At 37.6% G+C, this 26,560-nt stretch overlaps 2 protein-coding genes across 3 annotated transcripts in view; one reads left to right on the top strand and one right to left on the bottom strand.

Annotated features, from left to right (window-relative positions):
- The window catches only part of si:ch211-140b10.6 (protein POLR1D-like), a 44,268-nt gene extending 40,679 nt beyond the window's left edge, over positions 1-3,589 (bottom strand). Inside the window, exon 1 of one of the 2 annotated variants that reach the window (XM_039745499.1) lies at positions 3,171-3,589. In XM_039745499.1, coding sequence (XP_039601433.1) covers positions 3,171-3,196 — 26 coding nt within the window. In that variant the 5' untranslated portion in view covers positions 3,197-3,589. The remainder of the gene's footprint in view (positions 1-3,170) is intronic. The other variant, XM_039745497.1, reaches the window with a different exon arrangement.
- Positions 3,590-3,791: 202 nt separating this feature from the next.
- The window catches only part of lnx2a (ligand of numb-protein X 2a), a 152,211-nt gene continuing 129,442 nt past the window's right edge, over positions 3,792-26,560 (top strand). Inside the window, exon 1 of the mRNA XM_039745495.1 lies at positions 3,792-3,893. The gene's annotated coding sequence lies outside the window, so the exon portion shown is untranslated. The remainder of the gene's footprint in view (positions 3,894-26,560) is intronic.

The following is a 26,560-nucleotide window of genomic DNA, read 5'->3' as shown; positions in this document are numbered from 1 at the left end:
TGGGGATTTTGTGCCATTCTTCTTTATAGATCCCCTCAAGCTTTGTCTGGTTAGATGGGAACACTTAGTGGTCAGCTATTTTCACATCTAGAGAGAGATGTTCAATTGGGTTCATGTCCGGCCTCTGGCTGGGTAACTCAAGTACATTCCCAGAGTTGTCCCTAAGTCACTCCTATATTGTTATGGTCCTGTTGGATGGTGAACCATTTACCCAGTCTGAGGTACAGCTTACTCTGGAACAACCCCTCTTAAAGATATTTGTACTTTGCGCCTTTCGGATTTCCCTCAACCCTGGCTATTATCCAAGTCAATGCAGAGGAAAAACAACCCTAGAGTTAGAATGGTATTACCCAGGTGATGAGTGGTGCATGGTTTTCTTCATACATAATGCTAATCTTAATTTCATTTTACCAGAAAATCATGTTCATTACAGTCTGGGCTCTTTAGATTCCTTTTTGCAAACTCTATGTGGGCTTCCATTTTTATTGTACTGAGAACAGTCTTCTGTCTGGCAACTTTGTTGTAAAGCTCAGTTCATGGGAGCATTGCAGTTGTGGCTATCTTTCTAGAAGTTTCTCCGATCTCCATACAGGTTATCTGGAGCTAAGCCAGAGGGGCCATTGGGTTCCTCATCACCTTTCTTACCATGGCACTCCCCCATGATTTCTTAATTGTGTCCAATCAATCAAATTAACCACAGCTGCACTCTAAACAAGGTGTATAAAAACTTAGACTATAAATAGAATAGGATGCACCTGAGCCAAAATTTCAAGCATCATAGCAAACAGTCGGAGTACCTGTGCCAGTATTATATTTTAATATTTTCAAAAAAAAACAAACTCTAAAAGCATGTTTGTGCTTTGTCATTTTGTGGTATTGAGGGTTGCTTGATGTGGGGGGAAAAAATAATTTAAATGGCTTTAGCACAAGGTTGCAACATAGCAAACTGCGAAACATGTGAAGTGGTCTGAACACTGTCTAAATCCACTGCATGCAAATTACAGATTTCAGACACTGACAGAGATTGAGGATAATATTTTCTTTCAGTTTCAAAACTGATCAATTATACAGCTGCAGAAAGTCACAGATGGTTGAGAAAAACTATTTTCTTGATGTTTTTTATGGTTTGGATCTAGCACAATGGTGTTTGGACTAAGCAATTTAGGAAATTGCAAACACAAAAAAAATAAAAAATAACATATATACCTGTACATATCACATTAAAAACCAAGTGAAGACACTGTACAAGTACAGATCCACAACAGAACTGCTTTTTCTTGCCCATTTTTACAGTAGCCCAAAGTCAATGGGTAAGTCAGTGGTGAACCTATAGTTTTGTTTTCTAGCCCCATAGTCACTACATCAACTATAAGTTATTGATATGAGTGACTTACAGAATTGATCATATTTATATAAAGAAAGGTTGTAATCATTTAACAATGAAGTCTGTATGCAAATCAGAAATAATATATCAAGATAAACTGTAATGCAACTTAAAACTGGTTAAAGAAAGGATCAAACACACTGAGAAAATTCAATAGATTTTACCAGAATAATACATAACATGTTACATAACCTTAATTCTTGCTAATCCAATGAAATGCTCTGGTGGGCTAGAGCCTATTGTAGCTCCAAAGCAAGAGGCTACCCTGAATTAGGTGCCAGTGCACTGCAGGGACAAACTTACTCATAATTTTGATGTGCCAAACAATCTAACACACAAGTGATTGGAAAGGGTAAGAAAATCAGAGCATCAAGAAGTTTAGCCCGCGGAGACATGGGGAGAAAGTACAGGCCATGACTGAGGATTGGTTTAAAACCCAAGGTTATGGATCAGAGTTGCATCTTTTAACAGAGTTCCTGAGTTGCCCAGGATATTAAATACATCAAATTAGTCTTCCATAATTTACATTTATTAATCCAACTGTATACATATGAAGTTTTAATTAATTTACTAAAACTAAGGTCAACCTTTTTAAACATAGCACAAACACATCCGGTTTTCTTCCACAATCCAAAGACATGCAGGTTAGGTGGATTGGCGATTCTCAATTGGCCCTAGTGTGTGTGCTTGGTGTGTTTGTGTGTGTCCTGCGGTGGGTTGGCACCCTGCCCAGGATTGGTTCCTGCCTTGTGCCCTGTGTTGGCTGGGATTGGCTCCAGCAGACCCCCGTGACCCTGTATTCGGATTCAGCGGGTTGGAAAATGGATGGATGGATCTACTGATAGAGTGCTATATTTCATAACTAGTGATGTGTGCATACTCACGTTTTATACTGCAACATGCAACGGTATACTAATGCCTCTCTCAAGTAGAGAACAATAACAATTGTGTGTGTTTATATATCTCACACACACTTTTCCGTTGTGAAGTATAGACATACTTAACAAATCACTCAGGTTGTGTGTGAAAGAGAGAGTGATCAATTTGTGCGAAAAAGGGACTGGAGCAAAATGGAGATAATTGGGATTGTATTTGGTGCTGACACAAAAGATATTTTATATTCACGCAAACTACATCCATTCGTTGCGGGAATCACAACGAATCGTGAGGCTCAAATTTTCACAAATCAAGAGTATTATACAATGTTTACTGCCGACACATAGCACTTATATAGCTTAAGAAGGTATTACTGTCTTATAGCATATACATAATTTTACTTAACTGCATACGAGTTTGATTTATCAATAAACGTCCCGCTTTACACAATCTTTCATAGCCTCAGTTTCTTCAACTACTCTTTCGTAAAGATGACAAGTAAAAATTTTCTGAGTATTACTTCAGGCACTTTCATTCGAACACATACACAAGCTAGATGAACCGCATAGGACAAGTAGTACAACGGCCTAGATTACTAAGATTTGCTTAGTGGACATTCGCTAACACCACCGTCGAAAAGCTTTAGGAAATACAGAAGATTATCAGTTTTCACAGGAACATGGCCGCAACGGTAGGCAGATATCGAAGAATGCGCAGGATTACTTAATACATACTCGATGTACACATTCATCTATTAATAATATTCTGATCAGCAGAAAGTAAACGACTAGGTCATTCTACGCAATGTACTGCAAATAAGAGCGTGAATGAACTCCCACCAAACTGGCAGATTCGTTTTTATTTCCTTTTCATTTTCATTTTTAAAAGGAGTTTGCCAAAACGTACTTACTTCTCCAGTTCCTGATCAGTATCCATCTCGATAAGAGTCTACACCTTCACACAAATGAACCAAACGCGAACACTTGCCATAGCTTCCGAAATAGGGCACCACTAGGACCTCATTAGGACCCCTTTAAGCGGATGCCTTGCTTTCCTTTAAGACTTTTTAAGCACTAGCTGAACACCCTTCAAAATACAAATAATGTTCTTTTCGCTCTCCCGAAAGACCTTCTGTAAGCGTATAACTCAATTTAAAGGACAAACAATCATAACAGCAGCCTGAGTTTAATCAGTTAATTCTATGACTTATTATATATAAGCGTATGCGGCATTCCACGGCTCTACACTACAAAAACCGTATATATTGGTTTAGAAATAATGTCCCTAATTAAATGGTGTCATTTAACCTACAGTTCAGCAGAACAGTGTAAGATACAGTCGGCGTTTAAACAGGCAATTGACAAGAGCGCTTCGCGTTTCAGCCTAACAGACCCGCATCAGGAGACGCCCATAACTGTTTACGATTGGTAGTTCAACCCTTGTTGCTATTAATAGAAAATATTACTCTATCTTCTGATTGGTTGTGTTGACTGCTTGTTCCCGCTCTAGACGTGCCTGGTGCATCTGTGGTGTGAGTTTGATTGAGCTGCAGAATTGTCCCAAGTCTGAATAGGAGTTCACTATATGTGAGGTAGTGAAAGAACAGGAGGTGGAGTTCTCCAGTGTACAATGGGTAACGTTGGAGGTTTTTTTGTTCTTATTGTGCATGTAATTATGACCCGATAACATACCGCTATCCTACTCTATTGCTTTGTTTTTATTGCTCGTCTGTTACATTGATTGTGTATACGTGTACTCTTGGGAGCAAAACGAGCGTCTTTTGTGAATACAGCAAACTGTTAGAATAAATCGTTGCATTAGTCTTATACCAGCCTGGTGTCATAACTCCATTACCCTTGCTATAGGTGTAAAACATGGTTATATTCTTTCGATATTGCTAAAAATTGGTATTGTAGCCAAACTGAAGACATTGTTTTTTTAAGAAAAAGGCGTCTTTGTCTTTAGCACCGGAATAAAACGGTGTCATTGTAATGCAGTTACAGCATGGTGTGTATTATGTACAGTTTGATTTTTTTCATGTTGTATTGTTTTTGTACATAAAATTATGTGATAGTCTTTGAGTGTAATTTACAAATATGTGAGGTGTATTAATTGACTGTATTGTAACTATTAGTACAGTATGTGTGCATTCATGTGTTGACAAGTTGAGTGAAACTATTTTTGAGGGCAAAATCAATGAAGTTTTGCTACTAAATATGTTGTTACAGTTTCAGTTTTTCAGGTAATGAAACCAATGCTGTTATTCGCCTTTTTGATTAATAGGTTTAAAGCAGAGATTGGATATCAAATTCTTAAGGGACTAAAGTGTAAAATGATGTGGGTGTTTGGGATATTCTAAAGTACTGTAACTGTTTCTGGTTCTTTTTGTTACAGTCTTAAAAGAAAAATAGTATTATATAACCATGGTATGTTTCCTGCCGCTTCCAAGATTTAGTGACCTTTAAACATCTGGTTCCTCACTCCAAATGTCTTTGCTTGAATGAAACGTTACTTGTGGAGCTAGATACAATTCCATTTTGAGCAGTAATTAAATGATCGAAAATATGTTTTCAATTTGATAGTGTTTTGTCAGTGACTCAAAACTCCCCATTACAAAGTGATGACAGAGGTCAGCTATATGATATGATGCTATAAGAGGATGGTTAAAGGTCATAGAAGACTGAGTCTTCATGATGGACCACGGTTCACTTTTGCTTTTGATCAGATTCAATTTCAGCTCCCAGACAATTATTTGAAAAATACATTAATCTTGAGCAGAGTGAACAGTGTACAAAATATTTAGCACTGCTTGCTATAATGCAAGTTTGGGTTGGTTATGATTGAATTAATATCAGAATGTTAAATCCCCTTTAAAAATGCAATGCTTCATAGGATATTTGGCTGTGTTCCTTTTAATTGTAAGGAAATCTCCTTACAGTGAAATTTTATGTTTATAACCACATTCTAGAATTATGTGTTCTTCAAATCTCATTTAGGTTGGTTGCATTGTTCAAATGATATACTATAAATAAGGATATGAACTGCAATCAGACATGCAGTTAAGTATAGCATTTATCATTTTAAGCATTTCCAATGAGCTCTATAGCACTGCACAGGATTTTTTTTTATTTTTATATAAATGCTGTAATATAGTATATGATATTTCATTTCTTTACTCTTTCATACATTTTGTAAACTAGCCAATAAATATTGGTATGTTTGATCAAAAATAAAGCCATAGTAATTTGTCAATATGTTATGTATATTTTTAAATAAAAGAAAGTCCTATTCTGACTCTTTGTTATACTTTACTGTATTAGGGCTGTATACACTTAGTGTTTACAGTGTGTCTTAGAGATTAGGGTGTTGGATTTTTAAAATACAAAGTCACAGGTTCAATCCCTAAGGCTGGTTCACAGTTTGACCTTGAGCAATTCATTTAACAAACTTTTTGTTTTTAAAAATGTGTAGAAACAACTGTAATTTATCACCTTGGGCAAAGATGTTTGCCAGTTATGCAACAGTAGTTATCTAAGATAAAATTTTTCCGAAGTTAAATTCCTTGCATGATGTCTATATTTTTTACCTTTGAGAAAGCAATAAAAAACACTTGGTTGTGTAATATGTGATATTTAATCCAAAAACTTTGCACTAAGTCTTCTGGAGAGCTCTTTTTTCAGCTTTACATGGCTACACGACTTCATTCTGAACCACAGACCTCACTCTGTCTAGCTGTTACTTGCTAAATGTCCTACACCCTTTTTCTTGTTTAACTCCCTCTGGCCTTTCCCTAGTTTCTGCTGCTTTTTGTATTTTTTTAGAACGTCTTTTAAATAGGATATTCCAGATATTAGCAAGGATTTTATAACTGCAGTTAGCCTCTATTATCAAGATACTGTGGTGACACTTAGGTAAAAGAAAATATTCTTCAAAAGTCACTTTCATATATCATCTTTGAGGTGAAACAATTTATCATCTACTTTACCTCCAAAAATATCACAACTCTTTTACTTTAATAGTTGGTGTGTGTCTCTGTTTTCTCCTTTTCAGCTTTTAGCAAAGAACCACATTTATCTGAAACCTATTAGGCAGAGTGGTTGATGATTTATACTCTGCCAGGATAAAAGGTTGTGGGCTTTTAGGAGTGATCCTTTTTTACATATAGTGGACATTACAATAATAATGTAATAAAAAAGAAACCAAAATAAACTTAATATTACCTTAGTAAAGGAAAAAGACATGTTTGCCTGTTGGAATTCTCTCAAATTTACTCTTTCAAAACCACTTCTGGAAGTGTTTTAGTTTGAAAAGCTTAATTGCAAAGTTATTTTTAAGTCTTTCCTTTTATTGGCTGGGTATTGCAGTTCTTTTACATTAAATTGTTTAGGGATATATAGTTTATATTTAGTAGATTTATATGCACTGCTCGAATGTATCTTTTTAATACATAATGGTGTATTGCCATATGTTATGTTCAGACATTTTGTTCTAATTCTAATCTCACTAGATTATAATTTAACATGAATCTTGTGTTTAAATTGAAATCAGGCACAAATGAGACATGTGGCCAAAATGTAACATTTTATAAAGAAAGATACATCCTGTAACAGGACAATTCAATAATCAGGCAGGAGAAAAGCTGTTCATTGTATCTTTTAATTACTCCTCAGCAAAATGCCTTGGAGGGAGCATTCTTCAAAAGCAGTCCGTTACAGCCTGGTCAGCATGATCAGAATGGTCAGAGCAACAAAGAATAGAGGATCATTTTATAAACTGTTGAATTTAGATACAGTGTCAATAAATGCATACATTTTACTCTGGTTGTTTCATTGGTTTACACCCAAATGATTTAAATAAAATAAAAGTGTGTTATATTATATTCTGGTTCTTCTTATACCTTTTGAGTTGTGCCACCACCCTTGAAATTTCTGTGCATATAACAATTGTCCATTCTTGTTGCTTATAGTACGTCTGCTGATTTATTAGTCATCTCCTAGTCATCCCTTCAGTACATTTTGTATATTAATATCAACCTTCTTCTGGTACATTCTTTATTTACTTGACCATCTCAGTATTTTTCCTGAACCAATTCTTATATTTCAGTGTACATTTTGTTGTTCACTTTATCTTTATCTTGTTTCACATGTTTATTTACCCATTATGCTATTTCTTTAAGATTAATGCTATGTTACCCTAAAATTATTCTTTACAGACAACAGTTAATTTTTTGTGAATGTTTTCAGAGTTGCATGACATAACATAAAATAACTCTGTTAAGGCTGTTGAATCCCTTGCAGAGTTGCAGAGCATGAGAGGTTACCCTAGCACCATTGGGCATATGGCAGCAACCAACCTTGGTTAGAGTGCAAATCTATTTCATGACACACCCATGCACATACCCAAATCCACTCGTACTAGGACAATTTACAGTCACTTGTTAGGCTAACCTGCATGTTTCTCAGCTATTCATCTATTCATTCTTTTTTAAACATGCTTAGTCCAACTCAGGGTCACAGGGGGCTGCAGCCTGTTCCTTAGGTAGTAATGGTAGTAACTGACCATTGTGGTAATCATTTTAAAGAGGCCAAATTATAAATAACATGTTAAATAAACATTATGTTGCTTGAAATTCCTTATTATTAACTGAAAATAATTGAGCTATGCCCATAATCTCATTGTGTGCTAACTGTAATACATACTTCATTAATTTATTTGAATTATGTTGATTTAGTACTTGTTTATTCATTTCTTAAATGATGGTAAAATTCTGAAATAGGTAGTTAAGTCTCATTTATTCAATCTCTTTTTTTAAGTTGAAAGGCAATCACCATTACAAGGTGTTTTACAACTCAAGCAAGATATAAAGTAAAATGAAGTAGATTGTAAACAATAAAGTCATTTAAATAAGAGATAAATAATAAGTAAACATTGAGACCCTGCGGTGTGCTTGCAATGGCCTTCCATTAAATCAAAATAATAATAATAAATTAATAATAAGTGAAATGTATATAAGAAGCCTACCAAAAGAGCAATGACAAAGCAAGGTTTTCTGACTGGGCTTTTATCACTTCAGACCTGATGTAAAATAGTGGAACAGGCTACGTTTGTTAGCATAACAATTATTTTATGGTTAAGTTTGGTAGTGGAAATATACAGTACTTAGAATTATCTGATTGTGTGCATGTAAAAATACACTTCTTTGGGAGCACTTCAAGGCCTATAGGTTCTATGCTAGATCCTTTCCATGGTAAAGACGCTATTTTCATGATTATGCAGGTTAAATTGATTTGTAGTGTACATATTTAAAATTACAGTGGTAAAATATATGAAAAATTCTGCTACATTTTTTAACTTTTAATGTGAAAAATAATAGAAGGTTTGCTTGTTTTAATTTTACTGATTAGGAAACTGTACAACATTTTGGAGATTATGGATGTGATGCAGTAACTCTGCAAGGCCCAAGACAGTCATGTTTTTGCAGCCTAACACAAAGCAGCACTTTATGTGAATTGACTTGGTAATTAGTCACTTTATTGGGATCATTGACAGTCAATGTTTTGGTAATCAGATAAATTTGGAATTCATTATCAAGTCTGAATAATGGAGATGTATGCTAATCACCAACATCATGCAATTTGCAGTCCATTGATATTCTGCAATAAATCAGTAGTCAGCCAATTCAATCAATTCAGGGCAGTAAGAGGATCAAAATCTCTAACTGGTCTGCTTTAGTTTGAGAAAGAAAAAAACTTTTCAAAACAAAGAACAAATGTAGCTTTCTTTACTATTTTTTGTAATTTTTTTTTTTTTGTTGAACTTTTTAGCTCACACTATGGAACATAAGCAATCATTGACAAACAAAAGGAGAAGAGACCCTTCAAAGATTTGGTCTCTTTAAAGCGAATATTGCTGAGAGTCAAAAAAAATCTGGCAAGAACAGATCGAGTGAATCTTCAATTTGCAGAAGCAGACTTCATTATTACTTACTGGATTTCCATGTGTAAAGGTTATTGCATTAGCTTGTTTACAATAGAATATAAAGACAAACATTTTTAAATTTGCTCTCACAATAACTGTACCATGTCTGATTTCTTTTTTGTTAGAGAGTTTTAGCTATTCCATATGCTAAGACAGTTTTTTTTTTGCTTAATAAGTTAATATATGAGTATAATAGATTATTCAACCCAGAAATACAGTATATGCAATAAAATATAATGTTATATATATATATATATATATATATATATATATATATATATATATATATATAAATGCTAATGTTTGTCAGTATGTCACATGATTACTCACAAACTTATAGGGCCAAAATTTGGTCTTAAACGAAAGCTTGCAACATGATATGTTCTAAAAACATTAGGGATTGGCAAACAGGTTAATAGCATCACTTTGTGGGGGGATAGGGTCAATCTTGCAGGAAGTCTTAGAAAGACAAAGAGAGATATACTGGCAGTGAGAGATCATACCACATCTCGCTGTGTATGGTGCATTGGATGTGAAATGAACAGGAGTACTAGAGTGTGACGTAGAAAGTAATGCTCAAGGGGAAAACTGCAATACAGAACATGTAAGGGCAGAAATAATTGACTCATGATCCACCTTGGAGAAATGGCATTCAGAACACTAGTTGGACATGGTTTTATATGGGAACAGATGGGCCTGTTCTGCCCTTTTAAGAGTTGCTATGGGCTTAGCAGGTCTGAGGTTTAGGTGAGTTTTGAATTCCATCCATCCATCCATTTTCCAACCCGTTGAATCCGAACACAGGGTCACGGGTGTCTGCTGGAGCCAATCCCAGCCAACACGGGGTGCAAGGCAGGAACCAATCCCAGGCAGGGCGCCAACCCACCGCAGGACACACACACACACACACACACACACACACAGGACAATTTAGAATCGCCAATCCACTTAACCTGCATGTCTTTGGACTGTGGGAAACTGGAGTACTCAGAGGAAACCCACGCAGACATGGGGAGAACATGTAAACTCCACACAGGGAGGACCCGGGAAACGAACCCGAGTCTCCTAACTGCGAGGCAGCAGCGCTACCACTGCGCCACTGTGCCGCCCGAGTTTTGAATTGAGAAGGAAAATTAAATGGATGGCTAACTGGGGGGTTTGGTGTTAAGTTTGAGAGCTGAGAAAATTGGCGTGTCACCCCTCCTGTATACAAAGGCTGTTGAAAGAGAGGCCGAGGTAAACACTCTCCTTGTTCTTTGCATTCTAATCTATTCTTTAGGTAAACAGCAGAATTTGTTTTGTTTTCAGTTTCATTGTGCTTTGCGTCTTCCCTGTTTATCCTTTCCTTGTACATTTACTGTATTTGGATAACGGAAAAACTGTACTATTACATCTAAAATCCTTCACTATTTTACCGATGGCTAGAGATGCCTGAAGGACATGTGACAGCCCAGGTCGCTTCCACACTCAACTGATTGCTTCTGTGAACCTGTTGAACCCAGAACTGCCAATAACATACCCTGGGATGAGCCTGGCAAATGACAATACACACAGTCAGAAAGGATTTGGTGCAAAGTGTTTCAGTGCTTTTATTTACAAAAAATCAAAGTGTCCAATAGTGCAGGGCTCCAACAATAAATAATCCATTATACAACCAGGTGCTAAAAAGTAGAGGTTCAAATGTCCCAAACATGACAATAAACAACCAGTTAAATTGAGGTTAACATCCCAGGCAGAATCTGTCCCTTAAAAACAATCCTGAAACACAGTGCCTCTTTTATAAATACTGACGTCTCCTCTCCTCCTGAGATGAGATCTCTATAGCCATTAGAGACTTCTATCAACAGGCACAGTGAGCCAAAACACATATCAGATCCCATTTGGCAGTCTGTCAGCATTCGGTGGGGTGCCAGACCGAGCCTTTCTCTGTTTCATTTCTGCTGCCTCCACTGGGATGCTCCTACACCCAAATTGCTCAGCAGGAGTGACCCCTGACCCTGAAACTCCAGCCATGTACTATTGTCGGGGCTCTCTTCCCAACCTCCTGCTTCCATTCCACTCACATGGGCTCCTCCTCAGTGCTCCCTCTTTCTCTTTACTTAACCTCCATTCCTTCTTTTCTTTTTTCTTCACAACTCCTCTGCCATGTAGGCTCAGTTTATATCCCCGATTTGGCACAGGTGTTGTCCTCTACTTGGTCTGAGGTGTAAATGAAGCACTTGACTGACCGGCTCATATTTGCACATGAGTGATTAGCTAAGCACCTCAATAAGCCTTGTAGTGGTGAATGTACACACATATGTGCACCTGCACTAGCTTAGCCTGCATGCTCTGGAACTCTCAATTATTTATTAAAACCTTGCTTTGCCAAGGACCTGTTCTCAAATTTTCTTGTATTGCAGGCTACATGTAGAAAGGGGTGTTTGATCACTCAATTAATTATAATTTTTGCCTTCAGCAATGCTGGTAATTAATTAAAACAATTAACTATACACCCCCCAAGGGACACCAAGTTAAATGTAGATTCAGTGAAGGGATGCCAGATATATGAAGAGATCTGTACAATTTATGAACGAGGTTCACAAATTGGTGGAAGTCTACATTATATCTTTCTCTGTTGTGGTTCAACATGACTATAGACTTTCACAAATAACCCAGACATGCTTGTTGCAATGAACAAATTATACAATTAATTTATAACATAAAGATAATAGAATAATAATAGATGCATGTAAGTATACAGGGTGAGCCAAAATGAAGCACCACATTTCTCAAGGTCACTGTGCAGGGTAGAGGTAGCCAAGTGGGTTGGGGTGGGGGTCCTTTAATATGTGATTCCTTGTAGTTTTCAGTCGGCAACATGCCTTGGTCCGGTGGGCACTGTGCTTTTGTTGTCGACGAGTTCTTCAAAGACAACAAATCCATCATCACTATGCAACATGCCTTCCGAATTCACTTCAGCATTAAACCTAACGGTGATGTCCCAAATTGGAAAACAATTCTTCACTGGGTGGCTAAATTTAGACAGACAGGTTCAACACTGAGCAAAAAATCTCCAGGCCATCCTCGGATTGTATGAACGCCTGAACACATCCAAACTGTTATGGCATCAATTTTGCAGTCTCCTAGATGTTCAGCATGCAAACATGCTTCTGCCTTGCATGATGACCTTAATTATCATCCATACAAAATTATGGTAGTGGAGGAACTCACTGAGATAGACTGGGAGAACCGTAGAAAGTTGTGTGCAAACATTCTGCAAAGTGTTCATCGAGATGCCATCATGATGTACAGTGACGAGACACATTACCATTTGAATGGTTGCATAAATAAGCAAAATTTTCACTATTAGCCTGAAACCAATTCTTGTGAACTTCATCAGAGACCCCTGCACAGTGAGTGTATTACAGTTTGGTGCACTGTTGCAGAATTTAGCATTGTAGGCCCTTACATTTTTGAGGCGTGGGGAGCAATGGTCACTGTCGCTTCAGAACATTATATTGAAATGCTAGAGAAATTTTTGTGGCCCCAACTGGAAGAAATGGAAGTGGTGGATGCCTGGTTTCAACAGGATGGAGCAACAGCTCATATGGCATGGAGATCCATGAAAGTTTTGTGGGAAATGTTTTCGGGGAAGCTGATCTCCATATGCGGTGATGTCAGGTGGCCTTCACGTTCACCTGATCTCGCTCCATGCAATTTCTTCTTGTAGGGCTATCAAAGGTATAAATACACTGACCTCAAAACCTTGAAGCCCTCAAGGACACTATTCGACACAAAATCGCTACTGCTCCCGTTGAAAAGGCCGAACGAGTCATGCGAGCATTCAGTAATCGTCTCGAAGAGTGTGTCGGTAATGATAGCCACCACCTTGAAGACATCATTTTTAAAACACAGTGAAAAAAATCTATTTTGTATACCCTTTCTATATATATAAATTCATGTGATTAAGATGGATAAGTTCTTTAGCTAGTTATGAAGCTTCTGTTGCCTTCAAGTGGTATTAATTTACTTACAGCTAATCTCTGCACTCGCTCAACCTCCCCCCACACAGTTTCTCAGTGTGCATAGGTCTGACTTACTGCTTTGCACTTTCTTAATCAATTTAGAAAGAAATTTAAAACAGCTAGAATTAATCCTTCATAAAGGTACTATTCAGTTAGTTAGCCAATACTACAATACATTAGCTGGATTTGCCTACTATTGACAAGTAACATTTCTTGGAATCAAAGAGGTGGTGCTTATAGTTCTGGTGTAAGTGATGCTATGTTCCTTTCCTGGTCAGCTTTCTCCAGACATGTGGAAATATCTTCAGCACCATTTTTTTTTGTTTAGGAACTTGTCCCCTTCTCTGTCTTGGTCACACGTTCTAGTTGCAGACTGTACTGCAGTTTCTTATTGTGGTTCAAAATGCACCTTGTCTACCCTCTTGTTGCTAGCAAAATCATGTCTACTGACTAAGTGGTGATCTGTCAGTTGCCGTTTTCTGCAAAAAACACATTGCCCTTCATATTTGATCTCTCTGCTTGTGACTTGCTATTCCTCAGAGAGGTTTGGACTAATGGCACCCTTGTCCAACTCAAGTACAGACAAGTCTTCCACACTTCCAGTCCAACACAGTTGCTCTTTAGAGTAAAGGGATTGATTCAACCTCTGTTGTGGACATACCCTTAAAGCTATTGATTCTGGCTGTGGATGGCCAAACTTACGGCCAGGTTGAGAACTGTAAGCTTGACGAGAACAGAATTGAGTTAAGGTGTGTGTGAGGTTTTCAAGGAAGGATTAAAGGTCTTGCATTTTTGGGTGCACATAAGTCTATCCTATTAGTTTACCATATGTGCAAAGCCAGTCCTTGGGGTTACTCATCCTTGGTTTGTGGTTATTTGTTTGAGGAAGAGGCCCACTGAAGAAGAAGCTGATCAGCGACTGGGAACAACTTGCTAAACCTGAACTTATATTCTAGCCTGTCCTGCACTACTTTGTTCTAACACAAACACAGTTAAAAAAAAGGAATAAAAAAACTTTAGTGAAGAACCTTGGTAAAAAAAAACATAAGCTGAACACGTAGCAGTTTTTATTCCTGCTTCTCTTTGATGTTTTTGCTCTAAATACAAAAATGGTATAAGTGTTTTAGGGTCCGTAAGTAAGCAGTGCTTCAAATAATCCAGCAACCTGGGTCCAACTACTAGGTAATCCTCTAATTCTCTCATCCTTGTTGTTTTTTTTTTGTTTTCTTTTTAAGGTTTTATTAATTTTATTGCAATCCATACAAATCAATCAATTTTTTGCAAAAAGTACAATTTAGTTAAGAACAAATCGATCCCCACCCCTGAGAGAGAGAGCAAGGCAAACGGCATGAAATTTAAGGCTTGTAAACATACCTAAATTAATAAATTTGATGAGATGGATGCATAAGACAGAGAAATGCGGAAATAATTGCTTCATATGTGCTTTAAGAGCTTATTTTAAAATATTACTGATTGGATCCTGCCATGTTTTGAAAAAAGTCTGTACAGATCCTCTAACTGAGTATTTGATTTTTTCCAATTTCAAATAGTATAACACATCAGTTTCCCACTGACTTAAAAGAGGAGAGTTTGGGTTCTTCCAGTTTATCAGAATAAGTCTGCGTGCCAAAAGTGTAGTGAATGCAATCACAATTTGTTTGTCTTTCTCCACTTTAAACCCATCTGGAAGAACCCCAAACACAGCTGTTAATGGGTTAGGAGGGATTGTGAGTCCAAGGCTGTCTGAGAGGTAATTAAAAATTTTTGTCCAGAATAATGTTAATTTGGTGCAGGCCCAGAACATGTGACCCAGTGAGGCTGGGACTTGGTTGCAGCGTTCGCAGGTTGGATCATGCCCTGGAAACATTTTGGAGAGTTTTAGATGAGACAGATGTGCTCGATATATAATTTTGAGTTGTATAATTGTATGCTTTGCGCATATGGAGCTCGAGTGAATTCTCTGCATTGCTACTTTCCACTCCTTTTCTGATATATTAATTGAGAGATCTTTTTCCCAGTGTCCTCTTGGATCTTTGAAAGGGAGGGACTGTAAAATGATTTTATATATTGCAGAGATGGTGTCTGAGTCCTTGAGATTGAGCAATATTTTTTCCAGCATGGATGAGGGTGCAAGATGAGGAAAATCAGGAAGGTTCTGTTTAACAAAGTTCCTGATTTGAAGATAGTGAAAGAAATGTGTAGCTGGAATGTTAAATTTGGAATGTAATTGTTCATAGGATGCAAAGACGTCTATATAAAGATCTCTAAGCAAGTTAATTCCAAATTTTTTCCAGATATTAAAACTGCATATGTTTGTGAAGGTTGAAAGAGGTGGTTCTCTTGCAGAGGTGCCACAGATAGAAGCTTCTCCGTCTTAAAATGCTTTCTACATTGGTTCCATATTCTAAGTGAGTGAAGCACAATTGGGTTATTAGTATATTGCCGATAACTTGTGTTTATTGGAGCACAGAGCAGGAATATAAAGAAGTACTGCAGGATTTTACTTCTATTGCGGACCAAGCCTGTGTATGTTCTTCTATTTGTGTCCAGGTTTTATCGCTGTATATTTGCTGCCCAGTAATAAAACTGGAAGTTAGGTAGAGCCATGCCACCTTCTGCCTTTTGTCTTTGTAGGGTCGCTCTTTGGATGCATGGATGTTTTGAGTTCCAAATAAATGAGGTTATTGTTGAATCTAATTGCTTAAAGAATGATTTATTAATGTATATTGGAATGTTTTGAAATAAAAAAGGAGCTTAGGAAGAATATTCATCTTAACAGTGTTAATTCTTCCAGCTAGTGTGAGATGAAGGGTTGACCATCTATGCAAGTCTTGCTTAATTTTTTCCATGCAGACGCAAAATTTTGTTGATAAAGAGCTTTGTGTTTACTTGTGATTGTTATCCCTAGGTATTTAAACTGCTCTGCAATAATAAAAGGTAGGGTGTCTAATCTAAATTTATATGCTTGAGAATTCACTGGAAAGAGTACACTTTTATTCAGATTAATTCTGAGACCAGAGATCTTTTGAAATTCTGTGAGTGCTGTTAAGACTGCAGGCACAGAATTTTGTGGGTCTGATATATCTGATATATGAGTACCATATCATCTGCATATAATGAAATTTTTTGTTCCAGTCCTTCTCTGATAATCCCCTTTATCTGATCAGTATTTTGACAATGTATTTCCAGTGGTTCAATGGTAATTGCAAACAGTAGTGGTGACAAGGGCATCCTTGTCTAGTACCACGTTCTAGTTTAAAGTAGTCTGAGCAAATGTTGTTGATACAAACTGAAGCTTCTGGGTTAGTATACAGTAATTTGATCCATGCACAAATGTTCGGGCCAAACCCAAATTTCTCCAATGTAGTAAAAAGGTATTTCCATTCAATCATGTCAAATGCTTTTTCTGCATCCAATGATAATATTATTTCTGGGGTGTTTGATTTAGTTGGTGAGTATATTACACTAGCAAAATACCCGCGCTTCGCAGCGGAGAAGTAGTGTGTTAAAGAAGCAATGAAAAGAAAAGGAAACATTTTGAAAATAACGTAACCTGAATTGTTTTGTCACTGTTGTGAGTGATGAGTGTTGTTGTCATATATATATATATATATATTTACACACACACACATAAACATATATACACACATATACATACATACACACACATATATACACACAAATACATATATATATATATACATACATACACACACACATATATAAACATATATATACATATACATACATATCTACATATATACACACACAGCTATTTCAGTATCAGTGCAATACGCTGTTTGTTAAAACGGTTGACTCCGCTCTTACGTGCAATAACAAATCAAATCATTCAGTTGTCTTTGCTCATATGTCATTTTAGAGCTGGACGCCTGGCATCTTTTTTTGGCCACAAGTTCGTTTCTGTTTGGTGTGAGGTTCTGTGTTGTGGAGATTCTCAGGATGGATTGCAGGTGCTCATCAGTGAGGCGACTCCTGTGTGCTGTTTTGTTAGTCTTTATCACTGAGAAGAGCTTCTCACACAGATATGTGCTACCAAACATGCACAAGGTTCGAGCCGCATGTAGACGGACTTTTTTTGTTCTTCAAAGTCACCAAAGCGCCGTGCAAACTCAGTGCGCAATAATTCTAGTAAGCGGTAAGTGTTAGCAAGGCAGCTGAAGCGCTGCATTATGGGATCTGTAGTTTATTGTGTTACCAGCGCTTCATATACCCGGGCTTTAATAACAATAATACAGTATATAAAATGATCTCGCGGGCGGATATAATTACACGCCGGGCCGGATGTGGCCCGCGGCCCTTGAGTTTGACACATATGGACTAAATAGAACTTGAAAAGATATATTTTTTCAAATGTGATCGCGCAATTCAGATAGAGTTGACGCCAAGACTACAGCCTGCATGCCTCAATGAGTCATCCTCCCTCGCTCTTACTTTTTACCGTTCATCTAATGAATACACTGAGTATGGCTTTACCAAAACAATCATTGATGGCGAATAAAGTATCCATTATTCGAGTATGTAGAGCGGGATATATATATATACATATATATATACCCGCGTATCGCAGCGAGAAGTAGTGTGTTAAAAAGGTAGAAAAGAAAAGGGAACATTTTAAAAATAACGTAACATGACTGTCAATATACAGTATTTGTTTTGTGAGTGTTACTGAGTGTTGCTGTCATCAAGGATTTGATTATCATTATTTCTTTCAATCAGGTTCGTATTTGTAGGATGTGTTGTGTTCAAGTTACATTCCGTGTTTGTCAATCGTTGTAAAGATGACAGGTTTCATTCATCGATTCGTTCTTTACTGCATCAATAAACAGCTCGCCTTCTTCTTTATCTGAGACCTGACACACTGCATGCACGGGTTTTTTTTACACTGTCTTCCTTTAGCGGGACATTGACTTTTTCCACCGTGTGCTTTGTTTCCACAGTAGCTGCATTTATGAATATGCTTATCAGACGCTTCATATTTTTTGCTGCCTTTTCAATTGTGTAATTCGGTTTTGTTCAGCTCTTTGGAACTGTTGCTTTTATCTGTGCACTGCGCCAGTTCACGTGAGCCACTCGGTGTACTTGCATCGAAGGTTCCCAGCTGTGCTGGTGCCATCTCGTGCTATGTCCATAGCTTTATTTAATGTTACCTTAGTCCTGGCACTTAAAACTTTCTCTCGCAGTTTCGTTGAGTTTGTGTCAAACACCACCCTGACCATCTCATCTTCCTCTCCATAAGCACAGTCCTTCACCCGTGAATATTTACACGTGGCAGTTTGCTATTGGATTGCCGCTGACGGACGGCCTTATATGGGCAGGCACTAAATTACAAACGCCAGCGGCAGCCTGTCTATGAACTTAATTTAAAGTGCTTTGTTTCTGAAGTAGCAGAACTCATCAATATGGTTGTATATGTTACTCGCTCGCTTCTTATTGTTTCGCTGCCTTCTCAATTATATAATGCATGTTTTCTTGAGCGCTTTTTTGAGGTCTTCCTGGTTTTCTATGTACTGCGTGATTACGTGGGAGGCGTGATGATGTCACACGAAACTCCCCCCCGCGGCGTTGAAGCTCATCTCCATTACAGTAAATGGAGAAAAACTGCTTCCAGTTATGACCATTACGCGTAGAATTTCGATATAAAACCTGCCCAACTTTTGTAAGGAAGCTGTAAGGAATGAACCTGCCAAATTTCAGCCTTCCACCCACACGGGAAGTTGGAGAATTAGTGATGAGTCAGTGAGTGAGTCAGTGAGTGAGTGAGTGAGTGAGTGAGTGAGTGAGGGCTTTGCCTTTTATTAGTATAGATTAAACAGGCGTCGAAGATTTGAAGATAAGTGTCGGCCCCTAATAAATCCAGTTTGATCTTGTGATATTACCGAGGGGAGCACTTTCTCCATCCTTCTAGCTATAATTTTAGAGAGTATTTTAACGTCATTATTCAGAAGTGAAATTGGTCTGTATGATGCACATTGTAATAAGTCCTTATTTTGTTTTGGAAAAACAGTGATTAGTGCTTGTCGAAAAGATTGAGGAAGAGTTTGGCTGTCTCTGGCTTCAGTAAATGTTGCTAATAGGAGGGGAGCTAGCTGAGCGGAGAATTTCTTGTAAAATTCTGCAGTGTAGCCATCAGGGCCTGCTGCTTTCCTGCCTTGAAGTGACTTTATAACATCTAGTAATTCTGATAACACCAGAGGTTTATCAAGTTCCTCCGCACTAAAAGTGTCTGTTTGTGGTATTTGTAATGTATCAAAAAATGCATTAGATTGTGTATTGTCTTCTTTAAACTCGGTAATATATAGGGATTTATAGTAGTCTCTGAAAGTGTGCATTATATTTTTGTGGTCGATGATTTTATCTCTGTTCGCATTGGTGATTACTGAGATTGTGTTGCGCACTTCTTGTTTGTGAATTTGTTGAGCTAAAAGCTTATTAGCTTTCTCTCCATGTTCATAGTAATGATGTCTGGATTTATAAATTAGTTGTTCAGTTTCTTAAGTTGTCAAGAGGTTTAGTTCTGAATGCAGAGCGTGCCTTTTCCTATTTAGAGTCTGGCTTGGTAGTCTGGCAATCCTTGTTTTAATGTTAATATGAAGATTCATTCAGTTTTATGGTTCCTGCTTAAGAGTCACAGCTACATAGTATTTTTTTGTATTTCATCACCAAATTTGAAAATTGCAGAGTTCCTTTGGCACAGAATTAGACTTCAACCATAAGAATTGTAAAAAAAGAATGTACCTTGATGTATAGCCCTATGGGTGCATGTCAAGAAAATGCAAAGCTTACACATTTTATCTAACTCCAAATTGTAATATCTCTGAGTCATGAAAAGAAAGAAAGATCCTTTTTCCACTCTTAGGAACATTTTATTTTTATTAATCGGAAATTACTTTGTTTAATGGTCTAGTTAACTGAAATCCATGATTCTATTTTTTATTAGCATATTGAAAATTCAACTTTTTGACTCCATCAGAAAGCCTGTTTATAGAGTGCCATGCGCTGTTGTGCATAATATTGTTGTAATTACACATGCCTTGTATGGCATCAACTCTTCAATATTATTCTCTAGAAAGTACTTTACTGTACATTTTGCTGTATCAAAATAGCTTATTTAGGATAGTTAAAAATATTTACATGCTAGGGAATTTTGAGGTGGTTTTCCTTTATACAGTTCCTATACAGTATCAGCTTTAAAATTAACTGTGTACTTTCTAACCTCGCAAATGTATTATATGTATATGTTTATATTTTCTATATAAAAACCATAATATTAATAATAAACGGACTTTCTTCTTCGTGAGAGTTACAGAGCTGTATTAATAGACAGTAGGTAGAACCAGCTGTGGATTGGATATAAGTTCAGTGTTAGAAATGCACAGATATTCTTAAATGGACCAGTTTGCCAATATACTGTACATTATTTTCTTAAATAGGTATACAAATAACAGCAACATTTTGCATGGAAGTCTAATTAATGATTAATATAATGTGAATATACTAATATTCTCTTACATGACTGTTATTCCGTACAGAAGAAATGTTTTTCTCATCTGATCAGGATGAATCATTTAATAGACTTCTTTGTTGAACCTATACTTTTCTTAATGCTGTAAAAGAAATCTGTAGATGAAAATGTGAATTTCACATTCATTTGCTTACTGTGTAAGAGATCTTCCCTACTTATCAGTACTGGAAATTGTAGTATTTTTGTAAACTTTCATTAATATAGTGTTGTTGTATGATGCAAACATGTTAAACATGCTTAGTGAAAGGACCATACTATACTACTTTATATCGGTCTTCAAAGATATGTGATATCTGCATGACTGAAGCAAACTAAATTAGAATTTTTATTTTGAATAATTACTAATTAAGAAAAATATATGACAGGGTGTATTTTACATTATATATACAAATAAAAGGCAAAGCCCTCACTGACTGACTGACTGACTCACTCATCACTAATTCTCCATCTACCCATGTAGGAAAAAGGCTGAAATTTGGCAGGCTCATTCCTTACAGGTTACTTACAAAAGTTAAGCAGTTTTCATTTCGAAATTCTACACGTAACGGTCATAACTGAATCCTACTTACGTACATATATACGTCCATAGCCTGCAGCTTGGTCGCCGTGTGAGGCAGCGTTGCATCCCCCATCCCCACGCCTCCCACGTAGTTGGTTGCCTGCCTATATTGTGTCCCCCATCCCCATGCCTCCCACGTAATTGACTGCCTGCCCATATAAGGCCGTCCGTTGCTCCAGTCTCTTCATTCCCTTCTTTGCTTCGCCACGGTATTCACGTCTTCCTGCTGATAACTGCAGCCTTTTTATTTAATCAACGGTTTCTCCGCTGTTTTATTGTATGTTTATTACGATGCAAAGTTATCGATGAAGGCGGTTGTATGCTTACAACGCTTGACAGATGCCGAATGTCACTTCAACACAAGTCCTGCAAATACTAATGTAGTTGAAACAAACCATGAAACTCAAACCGATTGTGACAGCAGCAATCCAAGCTGTGAGAAAACAGTAAAAATGAGGCGTGTCAGATGTTGTCATACATTTTCTGATGCAGCTAGAAGGAAACATCTTCGTGACGCTGCCACCAAATACTCGCAGAAAAATCCACAAGTTAATAGACACGCTGTTGCTAAATACTCGCAGGCAAAGCCACAAGTTCATAGAAATGCTGTCGCTAAATACTCGCAGAAATATCCACAAGTTCATAGAGACGCCGTCGCTACATACTCACAGACAATTCCACAAGTTCATAGACACGCTGCCACTAAATATTCGCAGGCAAATCCACAAGTTAATATCGAGAATGCCTGTTAAACATCTTAGATTCACGAGTAGCGATTTGGGTAGTGAGATGTCTATCGAGGTGATCACCATTGATCAAAGAACTGTCACTTACCGAGTGGTTTCCAGGCCGCCTGACTTTTACATTCTCTGTGTTACATATTGCATGGCCATATCAGGCTCAATCTTGATATCCGGTGGAACATTGTGTCTTGTGTATTGATTGACTGGGACAGGTTAAAGGTGTGGACTGATGACGGTACAGGAGATAATTATACTACACAGGGGCACTATAAGAGTGAAATGATTAAGCCCTTCACCTATGCTTCTGCATGTGAGTTGTTGGCTGCTGCTGAATTGTTCGGTTGTCGCTTTCAAGTCTACCGAAATGGCCAAATATTTTACACCTTTGGAGAATCGCCAATGCCTCTTAAACATCTTAGATTCACAGGTGACGATTTGAGTAGTGGACATTTTGATGTTTATGAATGTTTCAACTCTCAAAAACTGGATGCAAAGTCATCGATGAAGCTGGTTGTATGCTTACAACGCTTGACAGATGCTGAATGTCACTTCAACACAAGTCCTGCAAATACTAACGTAATTGAAACAAACCATGAAACTCAAACCGATTATGACAGCAGCAATCCAAGCTGTGAGAAAACAATAAAAAGGAGGCGTGTCAGACGTTGTGGTACATTTTCTGATGCAGCGAAACGAAACAACTTTGTGATGCTGCCTGCCAAATACTCGCAGAAAAATCCACAAGTTAATAGACATGCTGTCGCTAAATACTCGCAGGCAATTCCACAACTTAATACCGGGAATGCCTGTTGAACATCTTAGATTCACAAGTAGCAATTTGGGTCGTGAACACTTCGATGAATGTAACCTGTTATCTTTACTACGGTTGAAAAAACACGGAATGTAACTTGAACACAACACGTCCTCCAAATACAAACCTGATTGAAAGAAATAATGATAATTAAATCCTTGATGACAGCAACACAAATAACAGTGACAAAACAAATACATTGACAATCATGTTACTTTATTTTTAAAATGTTTCCTTTTCTTTTTCATAATTTATTTAACACACTACTCCTCCGTGTGTATATATATACAGAGACAAACACACATATAAACATATGTACATATACATATATACATATAAACATATCTACATATACACATATCTACACATACACATCTATATATATATATATATACATATCAACATATGCACACATACATATACATACACACACACACATACATACATACATACATACAGATGAATATACATATATATATACACACATACACATATATATATACACATACATACATACACACACACACAACATATATAAAAACATATATATATATATATATATATATATATATATACACATATCCACATACACATATATATACATACAGTATCTACATACCTGTATATATATATACACTGTGAGTGGAAAAAAAACACACCAAAATGTTTTTCATCACATCTTCAACAACAGTCGGCCGATTTTGATAAAATTTGGAACATTGTATAAACTTGTGAGTAATTAATACAACTGTTGTTGGAAAACATATTACATACACTTTGTATCAAACATTAAGTAAATCGGCCGACTATTGTTGAAGATGTGATGAAAAACATTTTGGTGTGTTTTTTTTCCACTCACAGTGTATATATATACACATATATACATATATATCTACATACAGGTATATACACTCACCTAAAGGATTATTAGGAACACCATACTAATACGGTGTTTGCCTTCAGAACTGCCTTAATTCTACGTGGCATTGATTCAACAAGGTGCTGAAAGCATTCTTTAGAAATGTTGGCCCATATTGATAGGATAGCATCTTGCAGTTGATGGAGATTTGTGGGATGCACATCCAGGGCACGAAGCTCCCGTTCCGCCACATCCCAAAGATGCTCTATTGGGTTGAGATCTGGTGACTGTGGGGGCCATTTTAGTACAGTGAACTCATTGTCATGTTCAAGAAACCAATTTGAAAGGATTCAAGCTTTGTGACATGGTGCATTATCCTGCTGGAAGTAGCCATCAGAGGATGGGTGCATGGTGGTCATGAAGGGATGGACATGGTCAGAAACAATGCTCAGGTAGCCCGTGGCATTTAAACGATGCCCAATTGGCACTAAGGGGCCTAAAGTGTGCCAAGAAAACATCCCCCACACCATTACACCAGCACCACCAGCCTGCACAGTGGTAACAAGGCATGATGGATCCATGTTCTCATTCTGTTTATGCCAAATTCTGACTCTACCATTTGAATGTCTCAACAGAAATCGAGACTCATCAGACCAGGCAACATTTTTCCAGTCTTCAACTGTCCAATTTTGGTGAGCTTGTGCAATTTGTAGCCTCTTTTTCCTATTTGTAGTGGAGATGAGTGGTACCCGGTGGGGTCTTCTGCTGTTGTAGCCCATCTGCCTCAAGGTTGTGCATGTTGTGGCTTCACAAATGCTTTGCTGCATACCTCGGTTGTAATGAGTGGTTATTTCAGTCAAAGTTGCTCTTCTATCAGCTTGAATCAGTCGGCTCATTCTCCTCTGACCTCTAGCATCAACAAGGCATTTTCACCACAGGACTGCCGCATACTGGATGTTTTTCCCTTTTCACACCATTCTTTGTAAACCCTAGAAATGGTTGGGCGTGAAAATCCCAGTAACTGAGCAAATTGTGAAATACTCAGACCGGCCTGTCTGGCACCAACAACCATGCCACGCTCAAAATTGCTTAAATCACCTTTCTTTCCCATTCTGACATTCAGTTTGGAGTTCAGGAGATTGTCTTGACCAGGACCACACCCCTAAATGCATTGAAGCAACTGCCATGTGATTGGTTGATTAGATAATTGCATTAATGAGAAATTGAACAGGTGTTCCTAATAATCCTTTAGGTGAGTGTATATACTGTATATAGCAAAATCCCCGCGCTTCGCAGCGACAAAGAACTCCTTTTAAATTTTTATTAAGAAGAAAAGAAAACCTTTTTAAACTGAGGGAAAATATACCAATAACTATCTGTTAAGGATCTCTTTGTATACCACGTTGTCAGTTCAGCAGTCTGGTTGTAATATGACCAAGCTGTGCACTTTATTGTTTGTTTATTACGATTCTTATAGTTATTTTTTAGCTATTCGAGGCTTACTTTACTGTTCAGGTACCCATTTCCTTTATTTAATCCGCAGCTTGTACATTATTTTTTGTTTGTTTATTACGATTATAGATATTTATTGATTCCCTTCTTAGCTGACTGCCTGCTCATATAAGACGCTCTGCTGGTTTTCTGTGAAGCAGCCTTTACACAGCTTCTCCGCTGTTTTATAAACGAACGACATATAAAGCCATCACTTTGTCAATTGTGTAATGCGTTTTTTTAACAGGTTTGATGCATGGAAGTGATCACTCGTACTGCGTTCAGTCAGTTCACGTGATCTGCTCTCTTGTGTGATGTTGCGATGTCCACGGCTTTATTTAATGTTAGCTAAGACCTGGCACTTCACAAGTTTCTGGCTGCACTCCGGTTGTAATATGACGAAGCTGCGCGAGCTCACTCTTGAGAATGCAACGTATAGTTGTCCAGGAGGAAAGCAATCTTGCCTGAAATCAATGGCATCCTTTTGTAGGGTCTGCCCCTGAGACTTATTACTTGTCATCGCGCAGCAGAGCCTTACTGGAAATTGGAGGCATCTGAATTGAAATGGGAGATCAGAGGGTATAAAGGGTATGCGAGGAATACATTGAGTGTGGAGAAACTCTAGAGACCGTGTGTGTATTAACTTGTGGATTTTCTGTGAGTATTTGGTGGCAGCGTGACGAAGTTGCTTCCGCAAGACCGCATTAGCTTTTGAGCTCAACTCGGAGCATATTCTTTTCCTACCTTGTCAATTTGTGTAATGCGTTTTTTGAACAGGTTTGATGCATGGAAATGATCACTCGTACTGCGTTCAGTCAGTTCACGTGAGCTGCTCTCTTGTGTGATGTTGCGATGTCTACGGCTTTATTTAATGTTAGCTAAGACCCGGCACTTAAAAGTTTCTCGCTACAGCAATTTTAACTACGTTACAAAGTGATCCAAAGTCTTGTTTATACCTCATGTCTTCTCATTAAACTTGTATCTCGGGAATAAAGTATTCAGCGTTTTTCTTCAGCGCTCTTTGGGAGCCCTTCTTTTCTACGTACTGCGGTCACAGTCAGTTCACGTGACTATGTGGGAGGCGTGATGATGTCACACGCAGCTCCGCCCCCCACGGCCATCGAGGTAATGTCCATTACAGTATATGGAGCAAAATAGGTTCCAGTTATGACCATTTCGCATAGAATTTCGAAATGAAACCTGCCCAACTTTTGTAAGTAAGCTGTAAGGAATGAGCCTGCCAAATTTCAGCCTTCTACCTACACGGGAAGTTGGAGAATTAGTGATGAGTGAGTGAGTGAGTCAGTGA

This window comes from Polypterus senegalus, chromosome 2 (assembly GCF_016835505.1).
Source record: "Polypterus senegalus isolate Bchr_013 chromosome 2, ASM1683550v1, whole genome shotgun sequence".
NCBI lineage: Eukaryota > Metazoa > Chordata > Cladistia > Polypteriformes > Polypteridae > Polypterus > Polypterus senegalus.
Note: the sequence above shows the minus strand (reverse complement) of the source record. Positions and strands in the feature narration are given on the sequence as shown.